The sequence below is a fragment of the Rana temporaria genome, chromosome 4 (genome assembly GCF_905171775.1).
Source record: "Rana temporaria chromosome 4, aRanTem1.1, whole genome shotgun sequence".
NCBI classification, from domain to species: Eukaryota; Metazoa; Chordata; class Amphibia; order Anura; family Ranidae; genus Rana; species Rana temporaria.
Window position 1 is genome coordinate 331,321,029 of NC_053492.1, and position 21,579 is coordinate 331,342,607.

Here is a 21,579-nt window from a genome sequence, read left to right on the forward strand (position 1 = left end):
ATCCAGCACTTCACCCCCCCTCAGTTGACAAGGAGGGGAGAGATATGTCAGCCAAGTAGTCATTCAATTGGGAGTCATCGTAGTCAACCCTAGAGGTATACAGGTCTTTGTAAAAGCATAAAAAGGAGTCTAGGATATCCCCTGGGTTGTCACTGATCAGTTGTCACTGATGGGGCCTTGAGCAGATACATGGGATGGAAATGGGAGAGTGGTCAGGTCTAGTCAGATATGCCAAGAGACGTCCGGCTTTATTACCATGTTCAAACGATCTTTGTGTGGCATGCAACATGCGTTTTTGCGTGAGATCTAACAGACCGAGTTCATACTCCCTACGGCTCTGTAACCATGCCTCCCTCGTGTCGGAGGCAGGGTTAGAGGCATAAGCAGACTCAGCACGTACCATAACAGTCTCAAGTTCCTTTGTAAGCATCCGTTTTTTTTTGCGCAAGACCCCTGTGATGGACATGAAAGTGCCCCTCAGAGTTGTCTTAAACGCGTCCCATTCAGTGGAAGGGTATACTTTTCCCAGATTATCCCTCCAATAGTCTGTTGGATAATGTTTGGAGGAATAGGTCTGTACTTTAATGTTTTAGAGGAATATGCTCTGTACCCTCCATGTAAATACTTTGTATTTTAAACTACTATTTCCTGCTTCTTTAATACTATGAATAGTTTCGGTGTGTTAGATTAGACTTTGTATATACTTTAATAAATGCTTATTATATTGAAGCTTTCACTTCTGGTCAAAAGAACTCTTATTTAACTCATATCATATCTTTGAGATAGTAAATCTTAAATATATAGGGCCAGATTCACATAGGTTAGCGGATCTTTAGATCCGCGTAACCTATGTGATTTAAGATCCGCCGCTGCAAGTTTTTGAGGCAAGTGGGTAATTCACAAAACACTTACCTCAAAACTTGCAGCGGCGTATCGTAAATCCCCCGGCAGAATTGAAATTCCGCGGCTAGGGGGAGTGTACTATTCAAATCAGGCGCGTTCCCGCACCGATCGAATAGCGCATGCGCCGTCCGGAAATTTTCCCAGCGTGCATTGCTCCCAATGACGTCGCTAGGACGTCATTGGTTTTAGCGTGAGCCTAACTTGCGTCCAGCGCTTTTGTGAATCGACGTACGCAAACGACGTAAAAATTTTTTTTTACGCGGGAACGACGGCCATACTTAACATTGGCTGCGCCTCATAAAAGCAGGGGCAACTATACGCCGGAAAAAGCCAAACGCAAACAACGTAAAAAAAAAAGCGCCGGGTGGTCGTTCATTTCGGAATCGGCGTATTCAATCTATCTAGGGAAAATATAGGTAAATGTTTGTGCTTTATTAGTGGGTATTAGATTTAACTCTAAATAGGAGTTAAATACACATTTTTTTTCAATATCCTGTAAATCATAATTGATACAAGAACTTTGGATGTACTATTATAACCGGTCACTGTATTAGGCCACTGTCTTGGGGGGAGCCTTTAAGGTTGTATGTGGCCCACCCAATACCACCACTAATAAAACACACGCATTAGACATAGAGGGAATGTGTATTCAGAGTCTGAGGGAACTTCACAGTGTTTGACACCTCGGATCGTGCCATAGATCACACTATATATCCTTTCATGCACACCTCTGACCCCCATACTGAGATGGCAAGGCTACTCTCACGGCTTTCCCTTGCAGGATTCTCTGAAGGTACCCAATGGGTTCTTGGCAGACAGCGACTAGCCTTGGGCAACAGCACGTACATTTGTTGTGGAGGGACATGCCATCCATGGATTACGACTGATCCTAATTTATGGTATTACTTGGCCTCATTGGTTCCCATAATGGGAATTCTCTGGGACAGTGAGGGACGTCACTTGCTCAGGGATGATGTTCATCCTAAAATGCCCACACCGTTATGTCGGGTCATTGCCCCAAGCTTGGAGAGACAACTCCATTGTGTTAAATCCACTCTCTTCATTTGACCCTGTAACGGTCAGGGGTTAACGGCGTTACGATATTCCATTCCATCAACCCAAGATAGCTTCTGACACTCCACAATCCAGCAGACAGGACCCATTGGTTTTTCCCCCAGAATAATGAGACACAGCTCTGTTCCCTGGTTCCAAACAGATAGGATACTTTAAAGGTAAACCCAGGCTTGTTATATACAGTTAGAAGCCCCAAGAAACAATGGCTTAACTCCACCCACAACATGACACAATGGGTGCTCCATACACATTCCTTTAGATGACATTCAGATAATCTACATGAACTAATTACTAGTCATTTACCCAGACGTTCTGACTCTGCGATAAGCTATTCTCACCTAAAACACAATACACATTCCTTTGTAGACGTAATTGACATGCTAATCCACTACAGCTGAAAAGTCAGCCATCTGACTTTTCAGACTGCCAACCCCCAACACATCTATCATCAATAGACTTTCACACAATGAAATATCTTAGGAGCCAGACTCAATTAACACCTCAACAGTATGTGTCCCCACATGAATGAGTCACTCTCCTATTGACCTGTTAGGGTCAGAATTAACCACCTGTAATATTTCAAGATATCCTGCAATACATGAATTATCATTACTGTCCCATCTCATGTAATCTGCGATATCATTTCTCAGTCATCCTATGCCCCTATTGGACATAGGATGACCCTAGACCTAAGAGTCATTGGTGAAACTGGCACAGGAGTACCCCGCATCCTTCAAAAGTCTATGGGTATCACGGGCCATTCCGTTACAGACCCCATGCTGGGATATGCAAAGAAGATAGCCCCACCTGTAATTCTGGGAAAATTATATTAAATGTCCTGCTCTAGTCAGCAGGATTTACATGAAAGGGTGCTGACTTATGTAATAAGTCCTCCAATCCTGTTCCAAGCTAGGCCAACCAATGAGACATCAGCATTAAGAGATATACTCGAGATGGGAGGAGAAGGGAGCTCACTTTATGGAAGGATGGCCTGCAGGATGGTTCTAAAAGGGTAATTATGGAAAAGGGTCAGTGGTACCTGTAACTGAATAGGTTTGTACTTTAATGTTTTAGAGGAATATGCTCTGTATCCCTCCATGTAAATACTTTGTATTTTAAACTACTATTTCCTGCTTCTATATAGTTTAGGTGTGTTAGATTAGACGTTGTATATACTTTAATAAATGCTTATTATATTGAAGCTTTCACTTCTGGTCAAAATAACTCTTATTTAACCCATATAATATCTTTGAGATAGTAAATCTTAAATATATAGATTTTAAAGAGTAAGTGGGTGCCCTTCTGTCTCAATGTCATAGAGAGTGCTATGCATCCTTGTGGCTACTTTCTAAGAAATTGTCTCCTGCAGAATGCAATTACGAGATTGGGTATAGAATTTTTAACTATCATTTTAGCTCTTAAAAAATCGTGCCATCTTCTCGAAGGTACCACTGTACCGGTCCTCATTTTGACTGACTATAAGAATTGTCTGAGGCTAAATGCTTATCTCCCAGAAGAGCGTGGTGGGCTCTTTTTCTGCCAAGCTTCAATTATACCCTTAAGGACCGATGTGCGACTATTTACGTTGGCAGAATGGCACGGCATATGGATGTACAGGTATGTCCCCCTTTAAGAAGACCAGCTGTGGTCGCTTTGTTTTTGTTTATAGCGCAAAAAATAAAAACCGCAGAGGTGATCAAATACCACCAAAAGAAAGCTTTATTTGTGGGAAAAAAAGGACGTCAATTTTGTTTGGGAGCCACGTCGCGCTACCGCGCAATTGTGCGTTAAAGCGACGCAGTGCAGAATCGCAAAAAGGGGCCTGGTCCTTTACCTGCATAATGGTCTGGGGCTTAAGTGGTTAAATAGTCTCATTCTTACCCGGTACGAAAAATGTAAGGGCTGACGCATTGTCGTGACAGTTTTTCTCCACTTCCAATATTAAGTTGGTGCCTGTTACTGTAATACCTCCTGATCGCATTCTGGCTACTGTACATACCAGTCTCACCTCATCTTTGGGTGACAGAATTTGTGCTGCTCAGATCCAGTGTCCTCCCGAGAAACCTGGTGACCGCTGCTTCGTCCCTGAAAATCTCTGCACTGCTTTTCTCCAGACTTAAGCCCTGTACACACAATCGGACCATCTGATGAGACCGGTCTGATGGACCGTTTTCATCGGTTAACTGATGAAGGTGACTGATGGTCAGTCATGCCTACACACCATCAGCTAAAAAACCGACCGTGTCAGAACGCAGTGACGTAAAACACAACGACGTGCTGAAAAAAAGAAGTTCAATGCTTCCAAGCATGCGTCGACTTGATTCTGAGCATGCGTGGATTTTAAACTGATGGACATGCCTACAAACGATCGTTTTTTTTTCTATCGGTTAGGTATCCATCGGTTAAATTTAAAACAAGATTGCCTGTTTTTAACCTATGGATAAAATAACCGATGGGGCCTACACAGACCGTTCTCAACGGTTTGACCGATCGTGTGTACGCAGCATTACAATTCTCCCAAGGCGGCTAGCCACCCAGGGAAGAATCAACTAATTTGGGCTAGTTCCTAAAAATTCTGGTGGCCTAGTCTCCGCACTGATGTAACTGCCTTTGTAGCGATTGTAAGACACCACAACACCTTTGATTGGGCCTCCTACAACCCATACCCAATGGAGAGAGGCCTTGGACCCACCTGTCTATGGATTTTATTGTGGAGTTTCCCAACTCCCAGGGCAACACAGTTATTTTTATGGTGGTTGACCGGTTCTCGAAAATGTCACATTGTATTCCACCCAAGAAGTTTCTGGCATCCATTTTTGCTTGGGAGATCTTTTGTTACATGGGCTACCCAATTTTAACACCTATGACAGGGGTTCCCAGTTTGTCTCCAGATTTTGTGGAGCCTTTTGTGCAGTTTTGTGCACAGGAATTCAGCTTTTTTCCCTCTGCGTATAACCTAGTTCAATGGGGCCACAGAATTAGCCAACCAAGCTTTGGAGCAGATTCTATATTTCTGACCACCGGTACAACTGTTCAGACCTCCTACCTTGGGCAGGGTTTGATCACAATAGTGCCGTCAATACCGCTTCCCGATTGTATCAGTTTATGGCAAATTATGGTTTCCAACCATCCATGTTGCCTGACTCATTTGTTTCTCAAAGAATGCCTGCGGTAGAGGAGCATCTCCACGATCTTCGTTCCACTTGGATGCAGGTCCAAGAGTCCTTGCAAAGTACAGTACAGACTCCATGCTGACCGACGACGCCTACCTGCACCTTCCTACCAGGTTGGTGAGAGGGTCTGGCTGTCATGTCGTAACCTCTGACTCCGTGTTTCCTCATTGAAACTGGCACCACAATTTATTGGGCCTTTCCATATTCTCCGTAGGATCAACCCAGTGGCTTAAACATCAGACCTTCCTTCTATAATGCGCATTTTGAATGTTTTTCATGTCTCCTTATTAAAACCTTTGGTGTGTAACCGATTCACCACCTCGGTACCACATCCTCGCCCAATGCAGGTCGAGAACCAGGAGGAGTATGAGATATCAGTGACTCCCATAAGTTCCGTGGGCGCATACAGTACCTGGTTCATTGGAAAGGGTACACTCTGGGGGAACGCTCTTGGGTCTCATCCTCGGACGTACATGCTCCTGTCCTCCTCTGCGCTTTCCATAGACGTTTTCCCTGCAAACCTGGTGGTCATCTGGGGGGGAGGGGTCATTGAGGGGGTACTGTCAGGGCTGGGCTTTCAGCCCTTCCTTCTCTGTGCTTAGCTGACAGTTAATTGCCAGTAATCATCATCCCACAGTGGCTCACCTGTTGATCATTGAGGGGGTACTGTCAGGTACTGTCAGGGCTGGGCTTTCAGCCCTTCCTTCTCTGTGCTTAGCTGACAGTTAATTGCCAGTAATCATCATTCCACAGTGGCTCACCTGTTGATCATCTCGATCCAACTCGTCAGTCAAGCCAACCCCTTCTGGCTATTTAAACTGCCTGGTTCATTTCTTCAATGCTTTCGCCTTGGTCAACATATCTAGACACTCTCTTCTGTGTTCCTGTTGAACACTTGCCTGGCAGACATCATTTCTGGTTCCTGATCCTGTCTGACTACTCTGATCTCTGGCTCCCCGATTTCCTGGCTTGGTCTGACTGTACCATTTTTAGAATTTTAATAAAAGGTGTGATTTTTACTACATTTTCTGTCTGTCTGTTTCATGGTTCCTGACAGCTACATGGTTAAGCACTGTAGCACGACCAGGCCTCTTTTCTTTACAGCCATGTTGCGTTGTTATGGTGGATGTGCATAAAGTTAGCAAAGAGCCCAAATGGACCAACATGCAATGTAAAGCCAACGAAGTACATGTGCTTCCATGCAGAGATAAATTACTGCAAGTCCAACATACTTTTCTGACCAGCAATTCTCAAGATGATTGAGACTGAGGTCCAAGCCCCTGAATGATGCGTCCCTTCCAATAAGAGTTTGTACAAGGGAGGCCTTTGGTTCTACCTGCAGCACCTTAGACAACAGACAAAGTCTCTGTGCAGCATGTGGAGCCATCCGGCCACATGTATAGTCTCCCACCAAATTATTGTACACATAATATGAAGCAGCAAGAGCAAGTAAGGGTGGAAAATGGCCATGCAACTCACCCCAGGATAAAAGAAAAGGCTAGAGTAAAATGGTCTGCACAAAGGCTCCACACAGCTCTCCGTAGCACCCAGGAGAAAAAGTGTTCTATAAAACGGGAGTCCTCAACCCTCGGGCTGCGGACAGGTGACGGTTCATGCTTTTCTTGCAGCCAGACCACAAAGGCTGCAGTGATTGAGGTGCAGCGGGCGAGCAGAGAGATAACATCACTCATCGCCCACCCTGCATCACTGCTGTTATGCCCACTCACTCTAGGATAGGACAGCACATGTGCAGTGCTGGTTTCCCGCTGTCTTGGATGCTGTATCGCTGGCCAGAGGCTGTATGGCTGTAAGACAAGTAATTTCACTGCAGTAAAAAATAAATAGCCTTATAGTGACAAGCTGCATCTAATAATTTTTGGTGTGTAGACTACAGTGACATTCTACAGCTGGGGGCAGGATAGTGGGAAGCTGCATCTGGTGGCAGCCTATATGCTGCATCTGGTGGCAAGCAACAGTGGCAAGTTGCACACTGCATCTAGTGGCAGCCAACAGTGGCAAATAACAAGCTACATCTGGCGGCAAGTGACACACTGCATCTGGTGGTAGGCAACGTTGGCAAGTGGTATGCTGCATCTGATGGCAGGCGACGGTGGCAAGTAACAAGCTGCATCTGGTGGAAGGCGACGATGGCAAGTAAAACGCTGCATCGGCTGGTAGTCAGTGACGACAAGTGACAAGCTGCATCTGATGTAGGCAACGGTGGCTAGTGACAAACTGAATCTGGTGGCAGGCAAAGGTGGCAAGCTGAATCTGGTGGAAGGCAATGGTGGCAAGTGACAAGCTGAATCTGCTAACAGGCGACAGTGACACGCTGCATCTGGTGGCAGGCAATGGTGGCAAGTGACAAGCTGCATGGCAGGCGACAGTGTCAATCTGCATCTGATGGCAGGCGACGGTGGCAAGTTACATGCTGCATCTGGAGGCAGGCGATGCTGAAATGTGACAAGCCGCATCTGGTGGCAGGAGACGGTGGCAAGTGACACACTCAGGGCTCCCACTGATTCTGCATTCTGGTGAGTTGAGCTATTGCATTTTATATTACAATGTAAGCTATGAATAGGCACTGAAGCACAGTGCGAAACACGTTAGTTTTCCTGATTGTTTGCTGTGGCGTGCGATGTTCTGTGACCAGTTTTAATAAAAAGGAACATTTTTGGAGTGCGGCTGTCCCAGCTTCTTCTCTTCAATTTTGCATTAATTGTATTGCCGGCACCAACGGTTTGGATCCAGTGAGTGAAAGTTCCTTTGTTCATCTGAGCGGTTACTTTTCTTCTCAATGTAATAATGCTCTTCAATCATCCTGACACCATATAAACCATGGTGTGGTGATGACTGAAGCGCCAACGCCAGCTATTGAAACAAATCACTCACAGCCGTGGCAAAACCCACCCCCCCCGGTATAAAATACTATGAAAGTAATTGCAAAAGCTAGCAGACCTCTTCACTTGTGTGGAAGGGTAAGATTTGTGATAGGAGAAGGAGGGAATGCATAACATTTTTTAATCCCATTTATTATACCCTTCTGAACCCTTCATTTTGTGCTTTACATACTCCTTACACCTGTACTCTGCGTGTTATGAATTCCTGACCCCTGTGCCTTATGACTTTTAAACCTGGCATTGACCATGGTACTCCCAATCAATGGCTTGTCGGGCTGCATGCAAATGCACACATTTTCTTTTTGTTTGGGGGCATAGGAGCCAATCAGCTTCCAGGTTTTATTGTTAACTGAACAAACTGAAGTTAGAAGCTGATTGGCTACCATGCACATGCACCAGATTTTGCACTCTCCACTCCCCAGCCAGGGGCGGCATGTACAGGAACCAATTCTCTCCATTTTCCTTCTGCAACCACTGAAAGCCGGCTTTTCCTCCTCTCCCTCCCACCAGCATTTAGCAGCTGCAGGAGTAAAAAAAATTCTGAACTATTTTGTTTCATTGTGGCCCACAACAGGTTACCAAATCACTTAAGTGGCCCTTGCTATTTAAAAGGTTGAGCACCTCTGCACTACATAGTACATTACTTGCTTACAAAGTGTTCATTGCCTCAACAGTTGCTAAACCATCCCTGAATATTTTAACGAAGTTCTTCTTTAAGGTATGCTCAAAGTGTAAGCGCTCTGTCTAGTTTTAGTGTGCACAAAAGCAATTGTAATGGAAGAGTCTAATTTTTGATTAGGTATTGTGCTAAGGTTTACACATGTCTGTAAGACTCTCACCTATGACGAATATTTGACTGATATCTGCCAGTTTCATGGGGCTGTGTTCTGTGATTTTGTACATTTAGATTCCTAGAATAGCCATAATTGATTTGATAAAAAAAACAAAACAGATATCCAACAAGCTTAAAACTTGCTTGTATAATTTTGAAATGTTGAAAATCTCTACAATTTATAGTGGATTATTGTTCCTACTTTCACTATGCGTGTACCATTTTAAAACCCTGCAGGATTATAGCAGCTATTGCAGCTACAAAATTGAGGTCAGACTTTTGTACATTTGGGACAGAGATATTGGACAGGCTTGTGTTGATTGGCTTACAGTTTCTATTAACCACTGTTTAGTATGTTACTGCACTAAGCAATATATTAGTGTTCTGTAACAAAAGAAAATTGACACACACATACAGTAAAAAGAAATTGCTAAACAGTTTCATACCAGGAAGATTCTTTTTTATGGGTTGTTGATCTGGCTTGTCAGGACACTTAATAGTTAAACCTACCAACAAAAATAATTATGTTAACAACACGGTTTAACGGTAGTCATTGTGCATCACAGGTCAATGTGCAACAACTGAGCTTGATGTAACAAATTAAGTCTTATATTTTTGCCAATACACACTTGACACCAAACCCTGATGGAAATAAAATATTGGACTCATTTTAAGCAACTGATATTATGACACCTCCTTGTCCATACTTCATTCTTCATGTTGCAACATAAAGAGAATCTGTATTCTTTAACACTTTAACAATTATTGCTTCCATGTTTCAATTCCAACAGGTACAAGTGAGACCTTGAACAAGAATGAACATATAGATCTAGCAGACCAGTAATAATGCACCACACTTAAAGCGTATTTCCACTTTTGCAGCCAAATTGGGATAACATCTACTTTAGTTGTTACGTGTTCTCATTTACCTGAAAAGGTAAAAGATGCCGCTTACATTATACATGTTTGTTTCTGAAAACTACAAAACTAAATTACAGTAAAACCTTGGATTGTGAGCATAATTATTTCCGGAAACATGCTTGTAATCCAAAGCACTTGTATATCAAAGCGAATTTCCCCATATTAAATAATGAAAACTCAGATGATTCGTTCCACAACCACTTATTCATAAGTCCATTAATTTATAGTCTATATAAAAAGAGTTTAGCAATGTTATAGGTTGTGTAACCATAACATGTCCATCCACAAATGGCATCCTCCACAAGGGGATTAGAAGCAAAATCCAACAGGAGCTACAGAGTATAAAGAGAAGAGAGGCGCCTTTATGTGTTTAATAAAAGGTACAATATTCAGCAACTCACGTTGTTGATGATTAAAATAGGCACATCTAAGTATGCAGGCATTTGGGGTAAAGCTGTCCACATAGACTGTCCTCTGCACTGTGGCCTCTCACCGCTGTCAGTCTGCAATCGTGACCGGGAAGACTACCCATGCAGTAGAGCGATCTGAAAGTGAGGCTTTAAGTGCTAATGGAGCACAGCCTGGAAGGGATGATGTTGATGGTTGTGTGGAGGATGGTCTATGTGAACAGCTTTCCCCCGGATGTCTGCATACTTAGATGTGCCTGTTTTACTCATCAACCAATGCGAGTTGATAAATGATGTACCTTCATTAAATGTAACCATATTGCCACACTTAGAGGCGCCTCTGCTCTGTTTTATATTTATTTGTGACATGACACTACTTGTATATCAAGACATCGCATGTATATCAAGTTAAAATTTAAGGATAAAGTTGACGGGTTCAGGGAATCCCCAGAAACCCTGAAAGCAGACAGACAATGAGTGCCTTTTTTGTTTATTTGTTGAGAGTACCCTTCCTCTCTTCTTTTTTTCACCCAAACCCCTTTCCTTTTCCCTCCTTCCTCTCCCCATCGTTCCTTCTGTTTCCCTACCCTTTCTCCCTTTGCACAATCCTTCCCATATCTCAGGCACTGCATGTTTGCTCCCAACCCACATCCATCACTTGCAAGCCCAGTTAACCCTCCCTTGACATATACCTATATCAATAGGTCTTTTCTAGGATTTTCCTTTTGTGAACCCCCAATTATTGGTCGCTCTAGGACTATGCTGGGAGACCCAGACGCTGTGCCTATAGGTAGGCGACATGATCCTCAATCCCCTTGCTTACTATGTTTTGGCCTACAGAGATTGCCCACCCGACAAATCTCCACTGGCCATAGTTATAATTATATGTGTTTCTTGTTAATGATCTTTTGTCTCTGTACTCCATCTTGTAGATCGTCTCCTGACGAAGCGATTAATAAATCGCGAAACTAGTCGAGACCCGAGACTGTTTGTCTCATGGCGCTTCTGGTTCACCCGTACCCCCTCCTCATTTCTGAAGGGATTGCACATCCGGTGACCTAATCGCTGTATATGTACTGTATTTTAAATGTATTGTCTGTTCCTTTTAAAATATCTTTTTTATGTATATTTTGTGAATAAATCTTTTTAAAAATTACTCTTTTGTATCACTCTGGTTGAGTATAAACACTTTACCCCCTACCGGTATAGTCCTCCCCGCCCACTCATTGTCTGTCTGCTTTCAGGGTTTCTGGGGATTCCCTGAACCCGTCAACTTTATCCTCAATACTAGGATGATGGTACACCCCTAACCCCTTTGTACTCTTTTCTTAACCTGAGAGGTTCAAATCTTATCAAGTTAAAATTTAAAACGCTCTCAGACCAAGTTACTCTCACAAACTAAGGTTTTACTGTACTTTCCCTGCTATTCAAAGTTGGGTGAGAAGTAATTTTTTTTACAATAATTACCCCTATATGTACTGTGTGGTGGCCATTATCAGCTGTAAATTTGATTTTAAGTGTCTTGGTCCTAATGATGGGTTAGGGTTAAAAGAAAATTGGCTTCTGAATTATATATTAATGAGTGAAAACTCAGCGTGTCCCTCTTTCTTAGTGGGTAATGATTGAGTTTCCTCTCTCTTGAAATTGTAGCTTCGAGTCTACTTGAAGCCTGCTCCAAACAAAAACCTAGAAAGGTAAGATTTTTTTTTTTAGGTATGCTGTGTAAATGGGAACAAACAACAAATACGTTTTCTCAAATTTGACAGCAAAAGTGGTAATCCACTTTGGATCGTTAAGGAAAGTGAAACACGGACATGGTGGGGTTAATATAGTAAAGAAATACCATAACTTTTTAACGTAAAGTACACTTTAGTAAAAAAAACAAAAAACAATGCCTTCTTCCTGGAGACCTGTATTTGACCCTTTTGCTCTCCAACACAGGAGATGGTCTATCAACAGGGGGTGTCGTTACAGCAGTAACTAGAACTGGTTTATGCATTGGACATTTATATTAATTAGAGGTTGTGATGATAGTGCATCTGCGCATTTATATATAGTATTCGTTCATTATAACAATATATATATACATTTTTGTAATGAGCATAAACTTGGTGTAATGAGCAGAATAAAAATGTAATAAAAAAAACAAAACAATGCTTGGCCAAAAATGACTGGTATTTTCAAATAATTTTGTATTATTCCCAAAGAATCTGTACTCTAATCCTTGAAAGATGCCAATTTCCCTGGCTGTTGATCCAAAGGCTTTAAACACGTTATATTCACAGTAAGCTGATAAGTCTTGAACTTTCTTCTGATTTCAATACATGCATACTGGTACCATGCGAATGACTCAAAGAACTAAAGCCACAGAAAGCCAAGTACCGTATATACTTGAGTATAAGCCAAATTTTTCTGCAGGTTTTCTTGTGCTGAAAATGCCCCCCCCCCCCCCCCTCAGCTTATACTCAAGTCTCCTTCCTCACTGTGTCCATCTGCAGCAATCTCCCAGCGCTGTGATATGTAGTCAAGTCTAGGTACATGGTCTCTGGCTGTCAATTATTACTGCACAGCATCTATTGTTTCCGTGAGCAATTATAATTACATACGTGGCACAAAGAGACTACCAATGTGCAGTCTTACGATCTTCCGTGCTGTGATATGTAGTCCAGTTGGCGGCCATGCAGTGTACCAAAGCCCCACCTCCTCCTAGTCCGTGATAGGCTGAACACTAACTGCCTGCTGGGAAATGGAGTCAGTGTTCCGTCACGGACGAGGACTAGGAGGAGGCGGGGCTTTGGTACACTGCATGGCCGCCGACTGGACTACATTTCACAGCACGGGAGATCGTAAAGGCTGCACATTGGTAGTCTGTTTGTGCCACATATGTTCACATGTATCTAGACTGGAAGGTAGAGGAACAGTGTTTAAGTTAATGGCAAAATAGGGCACCAACTCACTGAGCAAGCATCCCAGAGGTTTAAACATAGCCGATGCATTAAATAGTAAAGTATATAAAAACATGTAGATGTACATTACAAGAATAATAATGACTCCAGAAGTGCAATTTACAGTATATATTTATATGGAATGGGGGGTAACTAGATGCGCAAACCACACTACTGAATACTAAATAACGGATGGGCTACAGCAGCAGCCACAACGATTGGGTGTTCACACACTTATAACAGTTATTGAAGGTAATGTGTTGGGGCGCTCGCTAATTAAGAATAATAATTAGTAAATAAATAATTTAAAATCCCAGAATGAAAAATCCCATGCAATTTCCGTGCACTAAGTGCATGACAAAATACAACATCAAAAATGTGCAGCACTAAGGTGCATGCCACTTAATCATAGGGTATCATATGATTGATAATGATTGATACCCTATGATTAAGTGGCGTGCACAGCCATGATACGCGTGAGGGAAGTGAGCTGTTGGTGACGTTGTCTCCGCTCTCGGCCAGGAGTGGAGATACTACTGTGTTTGATGTCTGATGTTTGAGATCCTTAACTGAAATGTGAGTGTTTATTATGTCTATATTAAAATTATGCTGACGTTTTTACACTATTGTGAGCGTTATTCCTTCCATATGTGCCTTATGGGGACTCATTGATTCAAATGAAGAGGGACTTGTACACTGGCTAAGTGCTGCCTTTGTGGAGTGAAGTTGATCTGCAACGCTGCTGCATTTGGAGGGAAAGAGGAGCTGCCATTGGGATTTTTACATAAGGCTTATTTTAAGCCTCTTAGAGGTAAGAGGCTGGTGAGACTGGGCACGTGGGGAGTGAAGCACTTTGAGCACTGCACATTTGGAAAACGTTGTGGACTTTACTTTTTACATTTTTTTTGCATGTTTGGATTTTTGATCCGGAATTTTTGGAAATTTGCACAATTGCATGAAGATATTTATTTTAATTGTTTATATTGGACTCATTTTGCACATCCAGTGCCGTTTGCTGAATTTAGTTTCAATGTATGGATGCACCTGATTAGCACTTATTTAATTGATCCGGAATTTTGCACCTTTAATGCGTTTTTCCACAATTGCATGAAGATTTTATATATATATATATATATATTATATATATTTGTTTACATTGGACATATTTTGCACATCCAGTGCCGTTTGCTTGAATTTATTTTAAATGTATGGATGCACCTGATTAGCACTTATTACCTATCATGCACCTTAGTGCTGCACATTTTTGATGTTCTATTTTGTCATGCACTTAGTGCACGGAAATTGCATGGGATTTTTCATTCTGGGATTTTAGATTATTTATTTACTAATTATTATTCTTAATTAGCGAGCGCCCCAACACATTACCTTCAAGTATATATTTATACATGTATTCTCTGCATTATCTGAATGCAGCAAAAATATATTTCCCATTTTTATTTTTTTCACTTGTGCAGATGCCTGTAAACCCCCACAGTAAATGCAGCGTTACATAATTGAGGACAGTGAGGCTGAGGCATGCAGATGGACACAGTGAGGCTGCAAATAACCATTGTTGACTCTCTTTTCCACTAGTTGCTGCATTCTGACCCTAGGCTTATACTCGAGTCAATAAGTCTTCCCATTTTTTTGTGGTAAAATTAGGTGCCTTGGCTTATATTCGGGTCGGCTTATACTCGAGTATATATGGTAATTCTCATTTTTAGAATGAGGCTATTAGCATTATCAATCTTCATATTTGTGTTAGTACAGGCTTTTATTAAAGCTGTATTTTAACAGTCTAAAATTTTTAATTCGGCATTCAGCAAAATTTTGAATTCAACATTTTGTGATGAAAATTATGGTGAAAGAATTATATAAACATTCAGGCAGTGAATCTATATTTTACAGACCACCCTTTAACATTCCTTTTTAATAAGTCAAAACGTAGGACAAGGTCACTTAAGTTTTATTAACATATGAGCATTAAATTGATATTATAGAACACAACTGTAAAACTTACAAAGCAACTTATTTTTCAAGTTGACTGGCTGCAGTGATTTAATTTCCTCATCATCAGGAGCCCCATATTCTGTACAAAAAAAAATTAGTAAGGATACAGTTAAATAATTAAAGTGTATAAAAGTCTATGAAAAAAAATTAAAAATAACAAAGCATATCCTCATATAAAATGCACTTGCCTCAATCTATAGCATCTAGTGTGGACCCTGGCTGCTATTTCATTCCTCTGCAATCTGCATTTATCACTTCCAACAGTTATCCCTGACACCAGGCAATCAATGGTAATGCCACCAACACACAGTATCTAACCGATATCCTCAGATGTAAAGATATCCCAATGAAAATGTAAAGAGGGGGGTGTGTCCATTTCCCCCACTCAGATTACAGGCCTCGGTTAGAACTCAGATATCTGCCCTGTATTGTGCAGTGTGTGACGTCAAATCCCAGCCCCATTCAAACTGATCTGTGTATTTTGAAAGGCTCTGGAGAGAAGCAGATAAACAGGAACGGCTTTTGTGTAAGACGTTGTTTTATCACTATGCATCACCTGAGGATAGTCAGTGGGCTTATGTAAGGGTTTATTATCACTTTAACATGTGCAGCATAATTACTACATAACCCATTAAGTAATGTGATTATCAATTAACTCTCAACTGGCAACAGTGTTTTGTTATGTACATTTCCCAGAAATATTATCCCCCTAAATAGTATCTGGCTGCAGTGACTCAGAGATCTGCATGTATAGGAGAAAAAGAGGCACAGCACACCAACATCAAAACATCATCCCAACTGTGAAGTATGGTGGTGGGGGCATCATGCTTTGCTGCATCAGGGCCTGGATGGATTGCTATTATCAAAGGAAAAATGAATTCCCAAGTTTATCAAGACATTTTGCAGGAGAACTTAAGGCCCTCTGTCCACCAGCTGAAGCTCAACAGAAGATGGGTGTTGCAACAGGACAACGACCCAAAACATAGAAGTAAATCAACAACAGAATTGCTTAAACAGAAGAAAATACGCCTTCTGGAGTGGCCCAGTCAGAGTCCTGACCTCACCCTGATTGAGATGCTGTGGCATGACCTCAAGAAAGCGATTCACACCAGACATCCCAAGAATATTGCTGAACTGAAACAGGAATGAAAGAGGAATGGTCAAGAATTACTCCTGACCGTTGTGTACGTCTGATCTGCAACTACAGGAAACGTTTGGTTGAAGTTATGCTACCAAAGGAGGTTCAACCAGTTAATAAATACAAGGGTTCACATACTTTTTACACCGGCACTGTGAATATTTACATGATGTGTTCAATAAAAACATGGTAACATTTAATTCTTTGTGTGTTATTAACCACTTAAGCCCCGGACCTTTAGGCAGCTAAATGCCCAGGCCAGGTTTTGCGATTCGGCACTGCGTCACTTTAACAGACAATTGCGCGGTCGTGCGACGTGGCTCCCAAACAAAATTGGCGTCCTTTTTTCCCCACAAATAGAGCTTTCTTTTGGTGGTATTTGATCACCTCTGCGGTTTTTATTTTTTGCGCTATAAACAAAAATAGAGCGTCAATTTAAAAAAAAAATTCAATATTTTTTACTTTTTGCTATAATAAATATCCCCCAAAAACATATATAAAAATTATTTTTTTCCTCAGTTTAGGCCGATACGTATTCTTCTACCTAGTTTTGGTAAAAAAATCGCAATAAGCGTTTATCGATTGGTTTGCGCAAAATTTATAGCGTTTACAAAATAGGGGATAGTTTTATTGCATTTTTATAAAAAAAATTTTTTTTACTACTTTTGGCGGCGATCAGCGATTTTTTTCGTGACTGCGACATTATGGCGAACACTTCGGACAATTTTGACACATTTTTGGGACCATTGTCATTTTCACAGCAAAAAAAATGCATTTAAATTGCATTGTTTATTGTGAAAATGACAGTTGCAGTTTGGGAGTTAACCACAGGGGGCATAGTAGGTAAAAAGGTAAAATTGAACCCTCCCAAGGATTACTATCTTTAGATTTCAAAAGATTTTGTCACCTACAAAGACAATAACTGAATTTAGTCTAGTTGTTAAATAAATCCCTTAAAGTGTGGCCAATGTTGTCATTAAGAAAGCTTACCATTGACAGCAACAGAGAGGACAGCCAAGAGCTCCCAAGAGACAGTATGCGGATGATACATCCACCGCTGTGTGTTGTTATATTGTGGATCTCACAGGACATCTCGGTCGGCAACGCTGAGCGTCTGACGTCACCGCACCTGGTCATGTGGTGCGCACGCATTAAAGGTGTGCGCGCCAAGTCCCAAAACGGCAGACACACAAAAATGGCATGTCCCGCCATAAGGACAGTGGGGATCCCTAGTTGAGGACATGGGGATACCTTCCACGTCACCATATGTCCACCGGGGGGGTCAGAAAACCCCAAGTTGTCTCCGGGACTCCGACGCCCCTCCCCATGTTGAAGCCATGGGCGCCATCTTAAAAGAGGGCTGACCGTCCATGGGTGTATGGGAGGCATCAAACCACAGAGGGAGACAGAAGAGGGTGTGGGGCCACCTGGTGGTACATAGCCACGCTGCAATCACACTTGACAGTGCAGACCACAAGAAAATGTAGTTTACTTATATGTACATTTACCAAAATTCTTATAGGCCATCCTCATGCTTTGAGGTATTTTTACTAATTAATTTACAACTAACAGCTACAGTTGAGTTTAAGGAGTCGTCCCCATATTAAGGTATACCAAGTAACTGTTTTCTATCATAAATACATGTGTTGGTCATGTGTTGAAATGGCTAATGAATATATCTATAACATGCTACTTATGTCTATTGACCAGATATACACCGGATGTGGATACTGTCCCGGGATTTCCTATATCCTCTGGGGTGGGTCGGTATCTGCCCCAACTTCCTGGGAATGTCCGGTTCTGCTCCCCATGGTGAGATTTTAGGGGTGGTTCTACTTTAGGGGGGCTCACGGGATAAACGCTGCTCTTATTTTAATTGATATGTTATGATTTACAATCACACCAACAATGTTACTAATGTTGTTTCTCTTTATTCATAGTCTCATGACAACCTTCTATTTACACCATCTGACAAATTGTATTTATAGGCAATGCTCCTGAAAAAGCGAGTGATATAAGAAACCGCAGTATGAATGGTGTTGACATTCTATCTACTATGATGGAATGTTTTTTAGGCACTTTATAGTTGTTATGACTAAAGAATTTTATTCTATGAATATGTAATATTTGTATATGTTTTTTGTAATAAAACTTTCTTTATACGTTTCTAATTTTGACTGGAAATCAGTTGATATATGGTACCACCAAAGTCCAAACCCCAGCCTCCTCCCAAAATATATGCTTTAAACTTTGATGGGACGAAGGTACCGTTTAATAAAAATGTACATCTAGCACTTCCCTATAACTTGTGAAATCACGTTATTACCTATAGCTCCCAATCACATCATTGCATCATGCTGCAGTACGATTTTTGAAAAGGTGTTCCTTTTTGTGCAGCATAGTGAGTTTTTGGCCCCATAGACTTTAAAGGGAGCCCATGCATGTACATGCTTTTTTAGTGCAGGTTTATTGGGGTTTGCGTTTTACAACCAATCTCGCCCTAACACATTAAATCATGAAAACACTTTAAAAAACCACCACAATTCAGCCCCTCTGGTTTCAGGTCTTTGCCATATACAGCAAGCTCTATGATCGACCCTTGACACCTTCACCAGAAATAGCTTTACTGTCCATGTTGCCTGGCTCTATAGCTTCACAGAAGGGTACCTTGCTGCGTTTCTTTTTGTCGGCCGCAAGGCAGCTCATTCCTCAATTTTGGAAAACTACTACTACCCCTCCATTGTCCCTATGGGTTTCGGTGGTCAATGACATCATGCGAATGGAGGAGATGTTGGCCTTAGATATTGACACTCATGATAAGTTTAGGACCTTGTGTCTCTTGTGGATCGACTATTCTACCTCTAACTCTTTAAAGGAGTTACTAACGCCTCGAGTATAGCCCTGCTACTTAATCCACATATATTTTACACAGATGAAGTGTCGTGGCCCGCTCGGTTCTCCCTTCTCTCCTCCCCCATCCGTCTTTTCCTCCCTTTTCTCTCTTCTTCCTTACCTTCTCTCCTTTTCTCTTTCCTTACAATCAGATGTAGTTTTACTGATTTATGTTTCATCAGCCCTCTTCGTTCTTCTAACTCATGCATTGATAGCCACCTGATTTAGGAGGCGAATTCATCGGAATCGTAATGGGCTTTCGTTATATAGTGTCTCAGACAAGTTATACTGCTATGATCCTTTTTTTATTGTAGACATTGGTTAATTGTCTGTATTATATCCTTCTGTTAAAAAGCAATAAAGACATATTTACCTCTAAAAACCCACCACAAAAAAGGTAGCTTAAACTTAGGTTAAGGCCTCATTGACAAAGGGAAAATATATAAAATGGATAGGAGTGGTGGCGCTGCCTAAGTGTATTTCTACACCTAAATGGTCCCGGTGTGGGTCTACCTAGACCAAATGTGAGTAATAGATGCTCCACTGAGTACAATATGCACTGGACTAACTGAGGTCTATGCTGGTAGAAGTCCCACAATGTCAGAGGGCTAAGGGAGCATGAGCTCAAAGGCCATCAGCTACACTGAAAGTGCTAGGAAAATTAGGTGTATCTAGATGTTGGAAACCAACAAAAGTGCACTGAAAGTGTGCTGCTGACCAGTGGGGTGTCTGAACTGATATAACTCTATGTGTGGCGGCTATCACAATATACAGACACCAATATATAAACATACACAAATTGCAACAAGTGCTATTATAAAACAAAAACAAACAGTGTGAACCCGGTGGTGGTTCCAATAATAATCCAGCAAGAGTTGTATATGAAAATGAAAAATAAAAGTAACTAAATAGGCCAAAAACGAATAATAGCCAAAAAACAGTTACATGGATATCACATGCAGTGATATTGCATAATCAACCAACACCACCAGTCCACCCTGTGATCTGCACAGGAAAATGTGTTATGGGAAAAGATGCAGCTAGCTGGCAGCCTGTAGGAAACAATTGTGTATAGTGTCTATAAATTTCCAAAAGGAGATAGTGTGAGAATGTAGAACTCTTGATGAGGCAATTGGGGTCCAGTAAAGGGATCTGGCTGGTGAAAAAGAGGTGCTCCTATATCACACTCCGACGTGCTCCCGGTGCTCCCCTCCAGGTTCCCCACTCACCAGATAAAGGTCCCCTCTTGGGGTAACAGGCACGTATTGCCGGGTCTTATAGACGTTCCTCTGCTCCAATTTTTCCTCCTTCCTTCAAATAGATTTCAGGCTTCCAATGCTTCCACGGCTTAGCTGCCTTAATTCCTCAAAGGGAACAAAACCAGGGGCTCCAATAGTGTGATAAAGTATGACCAGAGACTGTAGTCAAAAAAATCTAAAGTATTTATTTAAAATAAACAATATGACATAACCTGCAGTGAGACTGGCTGCTGCAGCAGGTATACCTATGCCAGAGTCCACATGTAGCTCCGATAACGGAGTGTACAGGAAAAAAACACTAAAAAATGCAAGTTAAAAAATAAGAAAATAAAAAGGGGGGCCGTTGTCTGCAATATAGCGGCTCAAGTGGCTGCTAGTAGCCGGCGTTGGGTACCGTCACCTGGCTAGTATGCACGACAGCGTGTGCTGTCTAGGTGTTTGGCTTGCGTTCCAGCCGAACCACCCGACGTTCACCCGGAAGTGGCGTAGCACGTGACGCAGCCTGACGTACGTTTCGAATTTCTGATTCGTCCTCGGAGGCTTGTCAGTGTCACGTCAGCTCATCGAATTTATGGGAGTCGCCGAGCCGCTATGATCCTCCCACCCCTAGGGGCTAAGCCAGTAGTATTACCCTGAAGGATGCCACTATGTGAGCACAATACTGGGTTTACAGATCTGCGGTACGGCGTGTCCCATAAAAGGAACTTAACTAAACATATCAAGAACATAATAAAGTAACATATATGTTGTAAAACCAACTGACACAGCTGATAACATCTGCTACAGCAAGAGAAATACCATTATAGTAAAATCATGTCTATCCCATAGGGTCATAGGTGGGGTTATGTTCAGGTTGTAAGGGGTGATAATGGAAGATATAAAATCATAATATTAGTATAGAGAAGAGGGTCATTTAAAGAAGATTGGTAGATACCCCTCTGCTTGATCATAAAGTCATAAGTTACCATGGTGTACAAACATCTAAAAGTGTACAAGAAAACCTCCCAGGTTAATGTGGAAGAGTTAATGAGTTATGTTTAGGTGTTACCAGGGGACTAGCAAAGATCCATATATACTCATGGGTACGGTCTCTAAATACAAAGTGACTTGTGTGCACACCTCAAA

At 41.8% G+C, this 21,579-nt stretch overlaps 1 protein-coding gene across 5 annotated transcripts in view; it reads right to left on the reverse strand.

The window, feature by feature from the left end:
• TBCE (tubulin folding cofactor E) overlaps positions 1-21,579 on the reverse strand; it is a 619,064-nt gene that overhangs the window by 94,894 nt on the left and 502,591 nt on the right. For all 5 annotated transcript variants that reach the window (XM_040350725.1, XM_040350726.1, XM_040350724.1 and 2 more), the window contains 2 exons: positions 15,176-15,244; positions 9,329-9,388 (listed from right to left, as the gene is read on the reverse strand). In XM_040350725.1, coding sequence (XP_040206659.1) covers positions 9,329-9,388; positions 15,176-15,244 — 129 coding nt within the window. The remainder of the gene's footprint in view (positions 1-9,328; positions 9,389-15,175; positions 15,245-21,579) is intronic.